This window comes from Condylura cristata, unplaced genomic scaffold (genome assembly GCF_000260355.1).
Source record: "Condylura cristata isolate star-nosed mole 26May11 unplaced genomic scaffold, ConCri1.0 scaffold00041, whole genome shotgun sequence".
NCBI classification, from domain to species: domain Eukaryota; kingdom Metazoa; phylum Chordata; class Mammalia; order Eulipotyphla; family Talpidae; genus Condylura; species Condylura cristata.
The window spans coordinates 4,111,303-4,130,426 of record NW_004567142.1 but is presented as its reverse complement, the minus strand read 5'-3'; the positions used below and the strand labels follow the sequence as shown (position 1 = coordinate 4,130,426).

The window sequence follows — 19,124 nt, the reverse complement described above, 5'->3', positions numbered from 1 at the left end:
ACCTTTCCATAGCAATGGAAATGCTTTACATCTGCACTGTGCACACAGCCTCACACTGACCAGTGCAATTGCAGCAGATTTTTTAGATTTTGTTTTAATTGTTACCTGAACAGCCATATATTGGTAGTGGCTGTTGTGTTGAGAAGTGATAGCTTAAGCTCTTGATACATAAATATAAATACATCAGATCTCTTAGCTGTCTCCCCAGGTGGGCTCTGTAGAGAGCTTTCACAGGTGACAGAGAAGGTACATGGCTTACCTGGTGCTGCTATTGGGGACTCAGAGGTCTGGCTTCAGGCCTGGCCTCAGAATCTTCCTTTTTTGCACCCCATTAAGGCCTGCGGGGGCTAGACCTGTTGGGCACACTGTGCTATTCCCAGCCCTTAGTGCACAGCCTGGCCTGTAGGGGGTGTAATTTTTCCTGACCCAAAAAAGCAGCTCTTCCCTTCTTCCTGCCGTTACTGTGGGTGTGATGGTTGGAGCTGGGCTCCCACTTTGATCATGTGAATCCAAGGCGCCAGCGACTTACTGGGCCTCACATATGTGGGGGGAGGTGATGGATGGCGGGGTTACGGGGTAGGAGGGGGGCTAGGAGCAGGAAAAACTAAATTCCAGTGTGATCATGCCACTATCACATTGGTTTTTGTTTCTTATAACTAACTAAAAGAATTCTCACTGATACTCATCTACCCTCAAGGACAAGCAAGTTAATATGCATTCATATTTGTCAAGTTCAAATGTTTTTGGTTTTTTATTGAGATCTGAGTTTTACAACACTATGTTTTATATGTACAATTTCTCACATCAGCCATTATCACCCCTCTCCCACCACCCATTGTTCACTACTACCCACTACTAGCCAGTGACCTCTCTACTCTTTCTCTTCCACCCCTGCTTTCCCTCTGGTAATCGCCTCCTTGGGTGCTGACACCAACATGACTTAGCCTCACTAGAGGGGAATGCCAGTCTTGAATTATTCAAGAAGGGAAAGGAAGGGATGAGCAGGGGAAGAACAGCTACACTCAGTGGACCCTCTCTGTATCCTCACTTCCCTAGTCAGGTGGTCATGTGACCTTGGCACATGTTCCTGGCTGTGGGGAAGCTGGAGGCCCAGGACCACATCTGCCCATGCCTGAGGTCGACAGGCCAGGCTAAGCATAAGCGCTTGAAAGGCTTGTTGGAAGAGCTGATGCACAGATGCCCCCTTGCTCTAATCCCCATTTCCAAAACTCCAATTCTGTTCTGGGGATACAAGGTCGGCGCCTGAAACTGACGACTCCTCCCGTCCCACTGCAGCCAGCCAGGGAGGCAAGAGCATCGTTGACCTCTCCCCAGTCAGAACAGATGTCTGACCCAGCTGTCACAGCTCTGAGATAGAGGAAACAGCCAAGAGAGGCAGGAAGAGTTGGCAGATGAGTGGTAGAGAAGAGAAGGCTGAGCCACCAAGTGGAACCCTTCCCTAGCCTCTCCATGCAGTTTCCCATGGGCCCTGCCTGCATCTTCCTGAGAAAAGGCTTTGCTGAGAAACAGCGGGTGAGATGGGGGACAAGGGAGTTGGGACAAAGGGCCGAGCAAGGGCTATGTTGGGTGCTGTGAAATAAGGGGAACTGGCATGGAGACCATGAGCTGTAAGGTAGAGTATGGTGGAAACCCCAGGGTTAGTGAAGTAGGTGAGGGTGAATCAGAAGTCAGGAGCAAAATGGGAGAAAAAAAAATGAAAGGGGAATCAGAGTGATGTCTTTGTTGATCGTTCTTTTCTGTGGACACCATTGGGGTGATAACGATGTGATATAACAATGAGATGATGATGAAGATGGTAACCATAGTTACCATTTACTAAGTCATTGCTATGTGACCAACTCTGTGCAAAGGGCTTTGCATTCTGATTTCATTTAATCCTCAGGACTACTCATTAGGTCAGTTTCATTTCCATTTTGCAGATGAGGAAACTGTAGCTTTGAGTCATGAAGCTTAGATAACTAGTAAGGGTTAGGGCCAGGCCTGTTAGGTTCAAATGGGCATGCTTTTAATCATTACATTTTAAGATCATAGGGAGAGAGGAGATTTGGGGGGCAAGGTTCCAAGGATAAAAGGAAATGAGAGGGTAAGAAAGGCTAGAGGTTGCTGAAATTTCCCAGCAGGTACCTTGTATCTGAGACTGACCCTAAGGTATGTCCAGAAGTATGTAGGGCAATTCTTAGAGGATTTAGGGTTGGGGTGCTGGCAGTGATCATCCTGCTTGGATGTCATTGAACACTGTCCCCACACAAGTGATTCTAACACTTGAGGAAAAGGGTGGAAAAAGAATTGGGGTTTCATGGAAAGCAGACTAACCTGGGTATCTCAGGAGACTTGAATTTGAATCTCAGCACTGCACCTGGCAGGAGGCATGTCCTTGACAGAAATGTAATGTCTGCCTTCTTCAGGAGGGGATCCACCACTTTCAAGCTGTGTGCCCTCGAGCAAAGCAGATGCTCGCTGATCCTCAGCTTCCTCATAAGTGAGATGGGGATGACGCTTAGCGCTACCTCAAAGAGCAGTTCTGAAGTTCAAATGAAATAATCATGGAAGCCTGGCTCTGAGTTAGCACTCTGAATCAGCCTACTGTGATCGAGCCTTGCTTTTCTCATCTGGGCAAGATAGAGAATGGATCCCATGCTTCAAAGACTCCTCTGAGCCTAAAAGGCTGGGTGTCTATCTGGGAGCGGGCATGAGGAAGAGGGTGATGGGCAAGTTGTCATGGAATGAGAGGGAGGAGTGAGAAAAGGAAGATGAGAAGAGATGAGGGAAGAATGAACAACAAAGTAAGGAGTAGCTTGTGAGGACAAGGAAAACTGTTTGGAGAAGGGGATGCTGGGTCCCTGTCCCTCTCCAAATTTCTCCCCCCCCCCCACATTCCTTTCCAGGAAAGACCATTGGGACAAGATGAGATTGAAGGTAAAGACCTCTCCCCCAAGTGCCCCTACATACCATCCACCCATATACCTGCTCTCTGTGTCTATACATTTGGCTGTAAATTCCTTCACATGAACAGTTTATGTTCCCCTCCCTTCCCACTCAACTTTCTTGTGAAATTTGCTTCCCAAATCATTTAAAAGAGATACTCTCCCCAATGTCCTGGAGACCCAGGAGTGACACAGGTTTTGTCATGAATTGAAAATTAAGTTTTCTCTTGGTTTTTAGGGTTCCCATAACTTCACCCAAGAATTTGAGGGGTTTCAGGTCTGTTCTTCATTCCCCTTGTTAACATATTTTATATACCATTCCTTTTTGAGATTTTTCTTTTTTTTGTAAACATGTTCTTCTGGAATGAGTCACTAGTTGGTGCCTATTGATGGTGTGAAGAGATAACTTTCCTACACACTGAAGGTTTCGAGTTCCCCCAAAGTCCTTCCTCTTAACTTTCAGAGCTCCGGGAAGCATTTCTTGAGTTTGACAAGGACCAAGATGGGTTCATCTCTTGTAAGGATCTGGGGAATCTCATGAGGACAATGGGTTACATGCCCACGGAAATGGAACTGACTGAGCTGAGCCAGCAAATCCACATGAACTGTGAGACCCGGGGGTGAGAGGTGGTGGGAGGATGTCTGGAGTTAGGGGAGGACTAAGGGTGGAACTGGGAGAGATGTGGAAGGTGCAAAGTAGGTCTGGAGACAAGAAGGGAAGGGTGAGAGGGTCTAGAGGGTTGAAAGGGAACAATTCAGGCTCTTCTTTGAGAGGCAGCTCTTAAAGGGATGAGAGGCATCTGGGTTTTAAATCCCAGTTCTATTATTTACTATTTGTGGTGATTTTGAGAAATCTCCAGTCTTTCCCATCTTTTGAATAAAGATGCTATGTATCCTTAGCTCATGGGATTTTAGGAAGGAGGGTGTGGATTGTGGAAGGAACTGGTAAAGGTATTAATGCAGGTGAAAGCTAGCCACTGGCAAATGCTTAGTAAGTAGTTTATCACTGTCCCCACAAAGATGTACCAGGAGAGCAAAGACGGACCTGCCTCTGACATTGGAAACACGTGTATTTGGAGGGAGCAATGATGAATGTCACCCCAGAAAGTGTGGCTTTTTAGATGGTGACCAGAACTGATTTTGAGAGTGTGCAGCTGGGTTCAGATATCTCTGAGGCATGTTACTGAGTAAACAAGGTTGAATTCAAGGACATGATAGGATGCATATCTAAAAGAGATTTGGTGTTCATTTCATTCACAATCTCCAATCTACAGATGAGGGAACAGAGGGCTAAACCAGTGAAAGTACCGGTCATAGGGACAGTTCTTCCCACCCCATTGCACCCCATCCATGCCTTTTCAGATTAGAGGGACAAGAGGTTCCTGGACAACTGAGAGATACAGCTCTTGGGAGGCAGGAGGATTTGGAACAGATCTATTTGTTAAGAGACTGGAAGGGTAAATGGAGGTCATGGGAGGTTGCAGGCGGTAGGATCTCACTAGAGCCACCTCTCCTGTCCTCAGTGGGGGCCGTGTAGATTTTGATGACTTTGTGGAGCTGATGGTCCCCAGGCTGCTTACAGAAAAGGCTGAGATGATTGGCTCCTAGGAGATGCGAGATGCTTTCAAAGAAGTGAGTCGGGAGTTTCATAAAATCGAAACCTAGACACTCTGAGGTCTATGTTTAGTCATTAATTGTGGACAGAACCCCCCCCCAAGGCCAATTGTTATTTTCCTAGTGGTGGTAGATTAATAGGTAAGGAAAATAACATATTCCAAGGATTTACAGTGGACAGGGTCCTCAATAGCCTTCATTTAGTACAATCCTCACACATGACATTAGCAATAAAGCAATAATGAGTCTTTTTTCCCTACTGTACATGTGAGGTAGCTGAAATTATAACTCTTCTCCAATACCATCTCCCAAATACATGTTATAGCATCTAATTTTTGTGCTTGTAATGGGAAAAAGGAGCCCAGGAAACAGAGCAATCTCTGGAAAAAGAGAAGTCTCAAAGAGGGAATTCAAAGAGCTAAAAACTAATCTGGTTTAACCCACCTGTAGAAGCACTTCAAACGCAAGATGTAGGGAGGATAAGAGGCCTGCTGAGATTCACTGTCATGCCCTGAGAAAATGCTTTCTTCTTTCAGAGCACTTTCAAGAACATGAGGCAAGAATTCAAGGACATGAGGCAAGAAAAAAATAATAGTGTGATATTTGAACACAAAGACCTGGGAGCCAGGCAAATGGGGGTTCAAACCCCAGGAGACCGATGCCTAGTTAGTGCGGTGCCTCCCTGTTTCCTCAAATGATCAAAAGCTGCCTTGACCAGTAGTTCCCTGAATAAGGAGAGACTGTCTCCAACCCCAGCCCCTGGGTACGCAGGGCTGCTAAACCTTGCACAGCAGGCGAGTGTGAGACTGTGGGCTCCAGTCTTTAATTGTATCTCACCTTGATTCATTTCAATTCAATTACTTAATTCCCAGAGACAGTCACCTGACTCTAAATCCAGTTCCTTTCTGTTTATAAACACATGTTCAGATCCCATTACTGGAGAGCTCCCACGTGGAGCAACTAGGACATGTGGAACCACCTTGTCAATCATATACAATTTTCTGAAGCCTAAATAGGCATCAAATATTTCCGGTACAATTTGGTGCCTGCATTGAAAAGTGCTGTAAATGTAAAATACGCCAGAGGAAGACTTAGCACACACAAGGCTCAAGCAGCCTTGTTTGAAGAGAGTGTGAACTAACCCTGCTGAGCACTCACAAAGGACTGGCCAAGGTCACGCAGTGTTTAAAGGAGCCCAGTGTGCATAAAACGAATGCAATACAGCTCATCGTAGCTTTTAAATTTATTATGTGCCAAAATGGTAACTTTTGGAAAATATGGACTTAAATAGAATCAACAATTAAAAATTTATTTCACTTGTCCCTTTTAATTTTTTTTTAACATGGCTGCTGGAAAATTTTAAATTAGCCATAAGGTTAACATTGTATTTCTCTGGGACTGCACTGTGCGAGGGACTCATATTCTAGACTGAGGAGCAGCTGAAAATGCTGGAAGGCAGGAAAAAGGTGTATTTGCAGGAGAGCAAGGGGCCTGGGATGCCTGAAGTGGTATGAGTTGAAAAGAATGTGACAGGGAATTCATTTTCATTAAAAAAAAATGTTCATGCTTTAAAAATAATTATTATTACCGCAGCATGAAATAAATGAGGTCTCTGTGTGCCGACCACAGGGCCAATCATGTAGGAGTCTGCATTACGGAGCAGTGTCAGGATTTTATTCTGAGTGGGGCAGGAAGCTACTGGTGGGTTTTCAGCTGGGGAGTGACAAGATCTGACCTGTGTTTGAAATGGATGTAAAAGTGAAGTTCTGACATGTGAAGAACAGACTGGACCAGGGTCATGGGAAGAGCCAGATCAGGCAGGAGGAAAGCGATGATGTGCCACAGCATAGCTCAGGAAGAATGGCTGGCTCCCAAAGTACTGGACATAGAGCGCACTCAGCTTTCTAGTGGACTGGTCAAACATCTGCAGCATAGGGATTTGGAGGTAGTTCATGAATACAACAAGTACTTAAGCCATGAGTGGAGGTACCCTTTGGGCCACTGAGTCCAGAACAGTGAACCAGGCAGTCCAAATCACCTGCCCTTGTAGAACTGACATTCCAGCAAAGGGCATGGCAAAGTTCTTAGCTTAGTTTTGGACATGGTGACCATCCATAAACATTGTATTTTTATTATTGCCATTGTCGTCATCATCGTAGTTACTTATCCCACCCCCTTCAGTTTGACACCAACGGAGATGGAGAGATCACCCTGAAGGAGCTGCAGCAAGCCATGCACAGGCTTCTGGGAAAGAAGCTCACCCCCCAGAAGGTCTCCGAAATTGTCCAAGAAGCTGATGTGAATGGAGATGGCGCTGTCAACTTTGAAGGTGGGGACAGCTGCTTTGGGAATCCGCCTCCACTCCCTATATGATTTTTCAAGTTGGTCACCTTCCCTCACTTTGAGATGATGATGGTACCAGGGAAGGGAAGGACTGTCTCCAAATCATCCCTGGTCTATAATTTCCAACAGGGCAATTTAGTCCAAGTCGGTTGCATGATTGCCACCTAATAACTTTTTTCTGGGTGCAGGCTTACCCAGGTGTCCAGGTGTCCAGTGGGCATCAGTGGAAACCTGGAAGAAGAATGAAACAGATTTTTAAGGAGGAAGAGCCTCAGGCCACCCTTAGGCAAAGGAAGGTCAGGTTGACCTCAAAACTTGGGTGAGGCCAATAAAGTCATCTGATTTTAAGTCACTACTAAGTCAGACACCACCTGTGTCCATCCTGGGTCTGCCATTTGCTACCCAAGGACCTTCGGGGTCATCAGTTCACCTCATTGGCCTCTGTTTGCTTCTCTATAAAATGATATCCACCTGCTACAGAATTAGTTGAAAAGTAAGATACTCACAGTGACTAGTTAACATGTAGTGTGTCTTGTGAGCATTAGATTGCTTAAAATCCCTGTGATGTAAGCAACAATCCCAGCACCCCCAAAGGAAAAGGGGCCCGGTTATTTCTTAAAGATCACTTAGATCATGTGTGGTTCCCAACATAAGGTCTTGAAAAGAGGATGCTGACTGCTCACACAGGTGCCTCACCAGCAACTTTTCTTGGCAGAGTTCGTGAAGATGATGTCTTGCTGACAAGGATCTGGGAGCCCCAGCCACCGTCTGCTTGGTCAGCACAAACTGAGCATTTGGATGACAAGATTCCCACAGTGGAGGGTGGGAGAGTGCATGGGACCTTGCAGCAGTGTGGATGGAGCTTAGACTGGTAATGAGAGCGTTGCTGGTTTGGGGGGTGGACAGGGGCTGGGGGAATACACTTGTAGTAGGTTACGAAGGAAGACTGCACAGACATCTGAAGAGTACCTGAGTCCAGGGGCTGCTCCGAAAATTCCAAGGATATCCTTTGACTCCCCATTTCCCTAAGTCCCTGAGAACTGCCAATTCTTTCCTACAGCTTTCTCCTGGGGTAGAATAGGTTTTTCTTCTGTCAGACTGTCAAAAAGTTCAATAGCTAGTTGCTGTTCCCCTCCCTGCTTCAATTCCTTCAGATTCCCACAAGAAGGAGGAGGCGTCAATCACAGAACAGCAGCAGGGTTTCTGACTCAGGGGGTGTAGAGATGGTTCATCAAATAAGCCTGCCCCCTCCCCTTTTCTGGATTTCCTGGAAGTACAGTGTATTCCTGCCCACCCCCCGCCCCACCACCTACTTCCTTCTCTCTGGGCCACATATACAGGTCATGGAATTAAATCACAAAGCTGGATTATCCAGGTTTAGGGTGACCTCCATGGAATTAATCCCCTGCAGAAAGGCTGGGATTCTCCCAATCCTCTGCTCCACCAGGTATTCAGGAAATCATCCCTGGACTTCATGCCTGCCTGTCCTGGGCTGCTCTGGGAGGTCACCCCTGTTAGCTGGGAGTCTACACTACCCCTCCATCCTGACAATGGTCGACACAATGAGTCCAGAGGGATATCTCCCTCCCCCTCACCTCTGCCGACCAGCTGCACTCTCAGGCTTTTCCTTGCTTGATTTCCAGTGCTGTGTTTCCCATCATGATGGGTGCCAGTCACCTTTAGCTTACAAATACTAGAAATGTTCTGATTGTCATAAATTGTAAGTGAAAATATTTACTAGAGGCTGAAGATGATGTATTTAACAAGTAAAAGATCTTGTTCTATTTTTTGTGTTTATTCCATGTCAAAATGATAATACTTTAGATACCATGGCTCAGTGGCTATATTATTAAAAACTATACTAGTTTCTTCTTGCTGTTGAAAATATGTTTCCTATAAAATTTACAATAACATATAGGGCTCACATTTTATTTCTCCCAGTGGTCCCGTCCACCCCACTCTAGTGCCTCCTTCCTGGCTTTGGGGCCTGCAGACACTGCTCTTATACCCTCCAGGCAGGTGGTGGTGTACCTTTAAGAGAGTCCTTCTTGCCCCAGTTGTCACCAGAAGTTCTCTTTAAGGTTCTTTAAGGTTTCTAAGATCTCTGAGGATTGGTCGAACTGTTTTGGCCTCAGCCTGCCTGTAGATACAACTGCAGGTCCCCAAAAGAAAAGTTGCTGAAAGTGATTTCAGGCAGGGGCAGTTTGGATGGACTAGCTCTGTGGTTAATGATACCCCAAAATGAGCTCATGCATATCCACAGGGCCCATAAAACGTAGCCATGTGTGTACTAATGAGGTCTTGAGGGGACTGTGGTCATGGACAAGAATATTAATGAACAGAAGAGAAAGTGCTCAGGGATCTTCCAAAGGAGAAGAATGGTTTTGACTGAATAATAGAAGTGCCCTGGACTTTTCTCCTGAGACTGGAAGCAGGGGAGAATCAAAACTAGCATTTGGAAGCACGTCATCTGACATTTCCTAATTTTAAGTTGTAATTGACTATAAACAAGGCTTAAACAAAACAGGAGAATAGAAAGTATTTATATCTACTTTGTGTCTATTGTTATTGTCTTGGGTCCCAGATACATCTTATTAAACCAAATCTTTAGGAATTATACTCATGCTATGTAAGTCACAGGCTTTTTCAAAGTCCTCTTTCAGAATCCTTCTACTAAGGTAAACACAAGTGAAAAGTATGACAATTTTGTCCTCCTTCATATAAGCCATATGAGACCATCTTTCCTTCTAGATAAAGCCATGAATATAAAGAGTGTGAGAGAAAGAAGAATGTGGCAGAGAAAAATGAGGCACTCCAATATATTTTGTTATCACTAGTCAAACTTCAAAATATCAAATTTTGCAAAAACATTTTGCGAGAGTTTTGAGAGTTAAGGAGTCAAACGATTTTTTTCAAGTGTTTGCTTGGATAGGCCAACACAGTTTAATAGTTGAAGATTTTTGAGATTTCCTCAAGCAAACTCTAAATACAACATTCTAGAAAATATATGGTTCAAAAACGTTCCCCTAAATTCTATTCTGCTGTGCATATAAAACTCTTTGTGTTAATATTAGATGTGCTCATTTTTAGCCCAATCAATGCCCAAGCATGCAGAAATAACAGAAAAGAAATTAAATATCAACAGCAAGATGATTTAATGAGATGCATTCAACTTTTATCCTCTTTATTCACTTTCTAAGGGATTCTTGGATCTCACATGGCTAATAACAAAGGAATATGATTGAGGAGCTATTTCTAGAACAGGAAATTAGTGACAGATCTTAAATTATGATGGATGTGGAACAAAGATGGTGGATGCAGTGATGAATCCTTTAGGGATAACAAGTACCTGCTCCTTACCATGCTTCGATTTGGTGTTCATAAATTATCTTTCACAATAGCAGAAAGCTAGTGAGCCAAAGACCAACTGTTCTGTTGTAGAATGTATTCTAGAACTGCTTTATCCTGTTTAGCTGAAAGATGTTCAAGCAAGAAAGGAAAGCAGCAATTACTTGTTGAAAGGCTGCTGGAACAATAAAGATGCTAAACATGGTGGCGCACAGCTCCTGGGTGGTCAAGGATGGACGCTGACATCACAGAGCAAGAACTTGGTGTATGAGGCCCATTCAGACGTCCTGAAACCCTCTGCCTTGAGAATGGAAGTGCTTCTTATCTGATCCCAACTCAAGAGAGGTCTTTCTGGGGAAGAAGTTGAAGTGATTCCCAGAAGGTGAACCCCAAAGTGCCGACAGGAATTTGCAAATGACTTCATCATCTTGACACCCATGGCCTTGTTCTGCCAGTACCCTGGCCCAAGTGCTAGTGGTCAGCATCACTGGCAGACAAAATTGCTTGGAAGAAATGAAGGCAACAAGGGTTTATGATGTCTTGGTTTCCCCAAAGTCTGTTTGGGCTTTTGAAATTTCCTGAGTAGGTTTTTACTTCATTTAAAAAACAAACAAACTACTATGTCAAAGTTACAGAAATTGTACCTTTGGGAGATCTGATCTGATCACTGTTGCCATTTTATGGTTGTAATTTGAGATCTTTTTTCTCCCAATGCCAGTCTTACTGATAAAAACAATGGAGACAACATGATAGTTGTACTTAGTGCGATTCTATTTTTAAGACTAGAATTAAGACGGCAATGGCATGTGTTTCAGAATTCCCAATTAACCTTCTGTTGCAGATGTGCTTTTTTCAGAGTTGGGCCAGGTGGGGGGTCCTGAGCATGAAGCACTTATTCCTCAGAAAACTAAGCCACCTGGTATCCCTTGGGTGGACCAAAAGAGGCTGCCAGGAAGCAGTGCCCACTCCAGAGGTTCATGGAGCAAAGCCAACCATGCTTGTATGGAGGCAGCAAACCTGCTTCTATGAGCAGCTCCACAGCATTTTTCAGTCCTGGCTTTCTAAGACCTGTGATGTCTACCACATGGATAAACCCATGGCTGTCATGTGACCCTCTATGACTGTTGTCTTAGGAACAACTTAAACTTCCTCATTGTGCCTCTTTGAGTCCTTGTCTGTATATAATGCTACTTTTCTCTGTGTTTTTTCCTGTAGGTAGATGATTTAGCACTTCAGAGAGAGAGGAAGGCAAGAAAAAAGAAGAGGCAGAGAAGGAAGTGGGTAAGAGGAAGACAAAAGAGGGAGTGAATAGAGGGAGGAGGGATGGGTAAAGCAGGAAGATGAGAAGGTTGTGGAAGAGAAGAAGGAGATGGAGAAGGTGGTGGGAGAAGAGAAGTGAACAGGCATAGAAATAGGAAGGGCAGCGTTATTCACAGTAGCCAAAACAGGGAATCAACCTAATGCCCATCAACAAACAGCTGTTAAAGATATTGTGGAGTGGTGCTATAACTCAGCTATTAAAAAAAGATGAAGTGGGTTTCTTTTGGGACAACATGGATGATGCTGAGTGAAATAAGCCAGAAGTAAGATAATTACTGATAATTTCACTCATTGGTGGGTTATAAAGAACCAAAGAAGACTATCAGACAAAATGCCAAAAAGAAAAAAAAAAAGGACCTCTTAGGCTCTGTGAAAATACAGTAGGTACCCTAGGGGAGGGGAGGGAGGGGAGGGTAGAGGAGCAAAGACCATGAAATATGCGCACGTGGATGTGACTTTGAACCCCCACATTATACAGCTATGGAAATGAACAGCAAGACAATAAAATTCTTGAAAAGGAAGATCAAAGGACTGGGGAGGTGGAAGAGATTGGAGACAAAGGAGAAAAGGAGGCAGGAGAGGGGAGGAGGAATATGAGAACTGGAGGGAGGGGGGAGAGGGAGAAGTGGAAGCAGGGAGGAGAGATCTCTTGGGGCTGTGAAGTCCTGAGGGTGATGTGTCAGAGCACCAGTCCCTGGAAGGAAGAACATGTCCCTTCCCACAGGGCTCCTGTTGGTTTGGGTCTGCTGGCTTCCCCATGTGGCAGGTCATCAATTTGGAGGTGAGGGGGATGGTGTCTTTGGGGTTGGATGTTCAAAAACTCTATCTCAAACCTTTACCACCCATGTTATCAAATCTGAGGTGCCTTGGTGGGTGACTGTCCTCCTTTTAGTCACCCTGAGAAAGAAAAGATGCTCTCTGTGCTTTTCTGGTAATTCCATTTCATAGACAGAATTCACTGAAAGGCTTAAAAACTGATCAGTTCAACTCATAGGAATAAAGAAACTGCACTGTGAATTGCAACATTCTATGAACAGAAGACATATTATTGAATAATCATGCTCTGCTATATTTTAAAAGCCTGAAGGAGAGGTTTTTTAAACAACACAGTTTGAGGGGAAGCCTCTTCTTTAACCAAAGGTATATTGCCTTTACCAGTTGTGAAGTGACATTTCATTTTAAACACATCTCTTAATGTGCTGTTACCCACCTAGCTGGGAAAAACAATGTTTTGTGGAGTGCTTGAGAACTGGCCACGTTTGCAAAATTAACCAGGTTAAGGAAACACAGTGTGTATCACGGCTTTAAGAAAAATGTCCTCGATGAAACTACAAACACGGATTCCTTATCAGTGTACAGATAACAACTTGGGGTTCATGCTGTATGTCAGGACTTCCTCCCTGCATAATCTTTCTATCAGCTTGTGATAGTGGATAAATGGAATTTTGTACATGGTGAACAGTCACCTGTGAAGCCTTGCTGTTCTCAAGCCAGGAGTCAAGGCTGTGGTATACAGCCTTTAGTTTATCCTTAGTGCAAAATAACACTTTGACTTGGACATAGATTTTTTTTAATGAATTACTGCATTTTTACATACCTAAAAAAAGAAAAAGCAAGAACATCATCCACAAGTAAATGTTTAGGTTGTTTCCTGCCTTGGCTTTTGTTATTAATACTCTGAACCCAGGAGTAGAGTATTTCTTTGAAATTTGGATTTCAATGATTTTGGATAAATTCCCAGAAGTGGGGTAGCTGGAACATGTGGTAGTTCTTGTTTTAATTATTTGAAGAACCACCAAAGTTTTCCATAGCAACAGCACCATTACACACCATTATTCTCATCAATCTCATAAGAAAGGTGTAATTATTGCCATTACTTTATAGAAGAAAATCTGAGGCATAGAGGGTTGAGGCCTGTGCCCAGAGTCACAGAGCTAACTCATGGCAACTGGGATGTGAACTGAAGATTCTAAGAACACATATTTTCATTTATGTTGTAAATGTATCCCTCTACTGGAATATTTCCCTCTAGTAAGTGACTCTCTCATTGCCAACTTGACGTAACACTTTCTACTTCCCAGGGGAGAAATAGTTTCATGTTTTTTTACAGATTGCCTCTTCAAATTTCACAGACAAATGCACACCCAAACGCCTGTGTTCTGATCTTAGAGAAGAGCTGTTGAAGATATGTGAACAATGGACACTCCATTTGTTATGAAAGGCCATAACATTTTGAGATTTTTATATCCTCAATATTGACTAAGTACTTCAACATGAGTTCTGGAGCAATTTTTAGTGGGTATACGTTCTCTGTAGTTTGTGAAAGTCTATTGCAAACTTGAGTGTGTCTTCTTCCACCTGATAGAGGAGAAAATAATTATGATTATTGTAAAAAGAGAAATCATTAACATTGCAAAAAAATGTTACCATATGTTAAAGGCTTACTGTGTGCTGAGTTCTGGCATAAGTTTTCATTTAATTCTCACAACAAACCTATAAAGTTAAACCACAAAGACCCTTCTTCAATAGATGCTAAAACTAATTTGATCTCACTTAAAGGTCAGGGACATCTAAGTAAATGTTTGCTTCCAATTGTACCTTCAAGAGAGTACTAAGAACAAATAGAATAAAACTAAACAAAAGAGGAAAAAATGATAAATTGATAACACACACACACTGTTTTTCTATTATAGCATGGTTTACTTTGTGGGAAAGAAAATCAACTACTTTTGTCTGCTGAAGATTTTTAGTTTAGAAATAAAATTGTTTTTGTTCATTAACAATATTTGGAAATACAATTAAAACAAAAAGAAAAATTAGAAATCACCCACAATCACACTACCAAAAATAAACTATTGAAATTACCAAAAACTACTAATTTGAAATTTTGATGCTTAATCTTCAAAATATTATTATTACTAAGATAGAATTTGATAAAAAATATTTCATTTTCATTTTATTTTAGAGGGTAAATATAGTGAAATAAGTATTTTTGAAAATTTTGTCTTTCTGGTTTCTATCCAGCTGTAGGTGAGTTTATTCAAACTCTTTTACTTATCAAAATTCTTTTATTTGAGCTTCTTTCTTAAATTTTGTGATGTAAGGTTGAATATTGTATTCTTTTCTTTGGTAGAAATATTTTTTATGAAAAAGTACTATTTTATATTCTTGCATGTCAGATAAAGTATGTTTGTTTCATGATAAAAAATAGTTAAGAGAATTGGGCAATCATTTTACTGTTAAATTTTTGAGTGATCAAATAATTTATTACATAAAACTTCATTTTCTTTTTTTGCAAAAAATAGAATCTTATAGCCATAATGAAATAGACAATGCTTTGTGACCTGAAAATGAAATACATATTTCCATGTCTATATATTCATATTTGTTAATATCTGCATGTTATTATAAAACTGTATTTGACTTTAAATTTCCCTTAGAGGTTGATGCTTTTGCATTAATTCCTTTTTTTATTTTTTTTTACTATTTTTAGCCATGCTGAGCATTTACTAATGAGCATTAGTTAACCTAAATGTTATTCTAACTAAAACTAGGAAAGTACACAAGTGTCTATTGAAAAGAGTATTAGTTAACATTTGAGGGGTGGGGAGGATATAAATGATGTGATATTGCAAAAGAGGAGATAATTCACATACATGCAGAAAATAACAGGCAAATAATTTTATGATTGTATACTTTAAGACCACTTGGAAATTTAATCAAAACCCCTTGTTTTAATGGGAGAATCTGTGCAACTGAGTATATAGGGTATATAAGATGGAAATAGTTTTTCTCTATATGGGTAAGAACCAACTAGATATTGTTGGAAAAGGAATTCACAGATCTTTTCCTATCTTTAGGTTCTGCATTCATGGATTTAACCAACTGGGAAAGGCATGTTGGAGGGTTGAATCAGGGGCTATGGAACAGGAACACACAGAGAGATAATTCTATAGGATTTTTAATTGCACAAGGGTGTGCCTAACACTCATGTGGTTCAAGGCTCATGAAAATAAAGCAACTTTTAAGCAATAGAAAATAATGTCATGTTCTTATTTGGAAGACACAGAGCAGTGAAATAAATGCCACCTTCAAATTTTATTTTTCAGAAGCTGTAGCTCATTTCCCAGAAGTCAAAGGTAAGTTGATCACAAAGTTTTTCTTTTTTTTTATTCAGAAAACTTTTATTATTAAAGTGCATGCTCTTTTATAAAAATGGGGACATTGGTAGGCCTTTATCTCCTGGTAATTTTTTTTCTCTGCTCTCCATCAAATTTGATATAAATACCTTGTAAGCATAAAGAAAGATCAGAAATAAAAGTCACCCTGAATTTTCACTGGTACTGAAAGATTTCTACTCTTTAATTTCTGCCAGTCTAACAGAGAATGACTCATTTTTATAACAAATAGATAAGCACCTTATATAATCAAAAGTTTAAACAAGCCATTAAGACAGTGACATAAAGACACAATGATGTAAAATAAATAAAAATACTATGCTATAAATAACACACCAGCCTAGAAAGAGTCAAATAATACTATCTGGAGCTTGCTGCCTGCAAGTTCTGCTCATTTTACCACTTTGCTGTCTTAGCTCTCTAATCATTTCAAGAAACTTGATAGGAAAAAGCCCAGGACACCGTAGACCCTAACACACAATAACTGTGTACATGCTTAAGTAAGTAAATTGATGGTGTTTAATGTACAAGTAGTCTATTGTATCAAGTTGTCCCTATTAGATATCTACTTGGAAGAAAATAAAGTTGCAGCTCCGCCCTCCTCTAACATTGTACACAAAACTAAATTTCCATAAAATGTAAAAGAAGCAAAATTATTTAAGAAGAAAAGTGGAAGAAAATACAGGCATATCCTGAAGATCAAAGATTTTTTTAAAGTCAGACAATCTGTTATAAAGGCTAGCATTTAAAAAGTATACATGCTTCCTTCTGATGAAAATTCAGGAAAAAGAACACACTGGTGGAAAAAAGTGAATGGCTGTTTTCCATTTAAGCAAAGCCAATTGATACAAATCATTCATATAAGTTTCCACCTGATCATCTTGATCATAGAAATAAATGCTTCAGGAAGGATCTGCATGCTTGGACTGGTGCTGGGGCTTTATTTACTGAAGGGGGAGGTAACATCTAAATGTGGAAAACATTGACTGAATTGTGTCCAAATCCTTATCACAGACTATGAATCAAAATTAGAAAGGAGCTAGCTAGAGTGACCAGGCAGAAGGATAAATTTGGGAGGGTTTCTAGGATGCGTTAAGTTAGAAGTTCATGTTATGGATAAAATAAAATATTATTTATTATTTATTTATTTATTATTTATATACACATATGTATATATACACACACACACATATAAATCATCTGTGGATTTATATCTATCTATCTTCTATGATTTAGATCTATCTTCTATGTCTATCTATCTGTCTGCCTGTGTGTCTGTCAGCTATCTATCTTGATCTCTGTATCTATCTCTATGTCTCTGAAAGACAGTGACAAGGAGAAAGAGATCTATATGGGTATGGAGAAAAGTGTGGAAAGATACAAACTAAGTTATTTATACACACTCTGTGTATCTGTATCTGTGTTTGATGGTGAAAGTAGGTGAAGAAACACAATTCAGGGTGGGGAATGGTTTTACAGTACATGTCCACATTTATGTTCCTAAGTTTGGGGTAGATTTCTAAAACTGGAGTCAAATGCAAAATTTCAAGACAGTTGATGCCATGGAAAAGGAAGGAGCAGGAGTGGGGGATAAAATCCATCACCTTCATTAATAGGTGCCCCACATCTGTGTCATTGAATGACTGAGCACCCTAAGGGAAATCTCCTGCAGTGCTTTAGACACTCCCACAGACCACTAGCAGATGGGAGGGTGACTTCTCCACTGACACTGGCAGAGACCTGTGATCTTTTTTGCTGTTTGCTTTTCCCAGAGGGCAACTGTTCCTTTCCATTCCACTATGGAAACAAAACCTTCTATGACTGCATCAAGTTCAGGATAAAACACAGCTGGTGTTCATTAAACAAAACCTACCAAGGCTATTGGAAGTATTGCTCAGAAGAAGGTGAGTGTCTGACCTTTGAACACCCCAAGGTGGTGATCCTGGATGCCAAACCTGAGTTTCAGGGAGCTGGATCAGAGGGCTCTGGAAAGGGCTCACAAAACAGTGACAATGATGGTTTGCATAATTCTCTGAATGAAAATCACATTGCCCCAAAGATAGCTGATACAGATGATGGATACTTCATCCTGTGACCTGGAAAAGAATCCTCCATAAACGCCCCCCCCCAACAACCCACAATACTTTGGGATGTGTGTGATGGAGAACAGGGGGTGCAAATGAAAGATTAACTATTCTGGTTTCTTCTTTCTTCCCTGTAGACTATGCAAAGTGTGTATTTCCCTTCTGGTACAAACGCCTGATCTACTGGGAATGCACAGATGATGGGGATGCTTTTGGGAAAAAATGGTGTTCCCTTACCCGCAATTATAACAAGAACAAGATCTGGAAATATTGTGATTGATGGTAAGATCTAAAGGGCAACGGGATGAGGAAGTCTAATTATTCTCCTAGGATAGAATTTGTACTCTTTGTTGGGCGAGGAGCCGGTGGCCCCCTGTTTGAAAGGTGTTTGCCCCCCACCTTGAGATATGACTTCAAAGTAACCTGGATGTAAATAACTTGGGGTTTTGGTTATGAGTAGTGGCACTTTGATATGGGAACCTACTTTTTAGACTTAGCAATTTTACTTGCTGCTGTATTAAAAAGAGCCCCTTTAAAAAAGTCATTAATGAACAACTATGTACCAAAGACATTTTATGGGGGTGGAGTGGGGAATAGGATCAAAAATGGGGGGGGGAGTACACTGGACTATGGTGATGACACAGGTGATTTGGTGATGGGAAGCCCACAGGGATTACAACTGAGATGGAAAAAAGCACAAAATGGTGTAAAAATAAACTATTATTTTAAAAAGTAATGGACTTTGGGTGATAATGATGTCACTGTAAGTTTACCGACTGTCACAAATGTAACCACTGTGCTGGGGAACACAGATAATGTGGGAGGTTTGCGTAGGGGAGCCAGTGGGTACATGGGAAATCTCTGTCCCGTCTGTTCAAATCTGCTATGAACTTCAAACTGCTCTAAAAATATAGTCTACTAAAAATGTATTACCCTAATAAAGAATATTTTATGCTGATAGATAAATGATTGTCACTGTTCTCAGAAAATACAAATCAGGTGGGTTAATCAATTTGCAAAGAGTTGCAGGGTGACAAGACTGTTTTAAAAATGAGATAAAAAAGCTAAACAGAGAATTACCACATCATCCAGAAAATTCTATTCCTAGGAATATACCCAAATGAATTGGAAGCAGGGATTTGAGCATATATTCTGTGTCTGTGTTCTTTTCAGAAGTTTTCAGAATAACCCAGAGGAGGAATGAATCTAAGAGGTTAATTGGATCTTTCAGGTACTGCTATCAACAATACCTTAAATTGATTCTCAGCTCTTCAAAATCAGAAGTTGCAAAG

At 41.3% G+C, this 19,124-nt stretch overlaps 2 protein-coding genes across 2 annotated transcripts; both read left to right on the top strand.

Annotated features, from left to right (window-relative positions):
* The first annotated feature begins 1,470 nt into the window (after positions 1-1,470).
* On the top strand, positions 1,471-7,643 carry CABP5 (calcium binding protein 5). Its single transcript, XM_004693976.1, is given in 6 exon segments — positions 1,471-1,533; positions 2,907-2,937; positions 3,409-3,565; positions 4,469-4,577; positions 6,741-6,888; positions 7,618-7,643. Coding segments are annotated over 6 exon segments (534 nt in total).
* Positions 7,644-17,060: 9,417 nt separating this feature from the next.
* Positions 17,061-18,112, top strand: BSPH1 (binder of sperm protein homolog 1). The gene is made up of 3 exons (XM_004693975.1): positions 17,061-17,103; positions 17,521-17,652; positions 17,970-18,112. Exons 1-3 carry the CDS (start codon positions 17,061-17,063, stop codon positions 18,110-18,112), a joined length of 318 nt encoding a protein of 105 aa, XP_004694032.1.
* Positions 18,113-19,124: the final 1,012 nt, after the last annotated feature.

Bases quoted from the DNA above. Each gene is read 5' to 3' on its own strand.
- BSPH1 (XM_004693975.1), top strand. From the start codon at position 17,061: ATGTCTCTGAAAGACAGTGACAAGGAGAAAGAGATCTATATGG. The intron at 17,104-17,520 runs GTATGGAGAAAA...TGCTTTTCCCAG, and splicing joins GGAGAAAGAGATCTATATGG to AGGGCAACTGTTCCTTTCCA. The intron at 17,653-17,969 runs GTGAGTGTCTGA...TCTTCCCTGTAG, and splicing joins GAAGTATTGCTCAGAAGAAG to ACTATGCAAAGTGTGTATTT.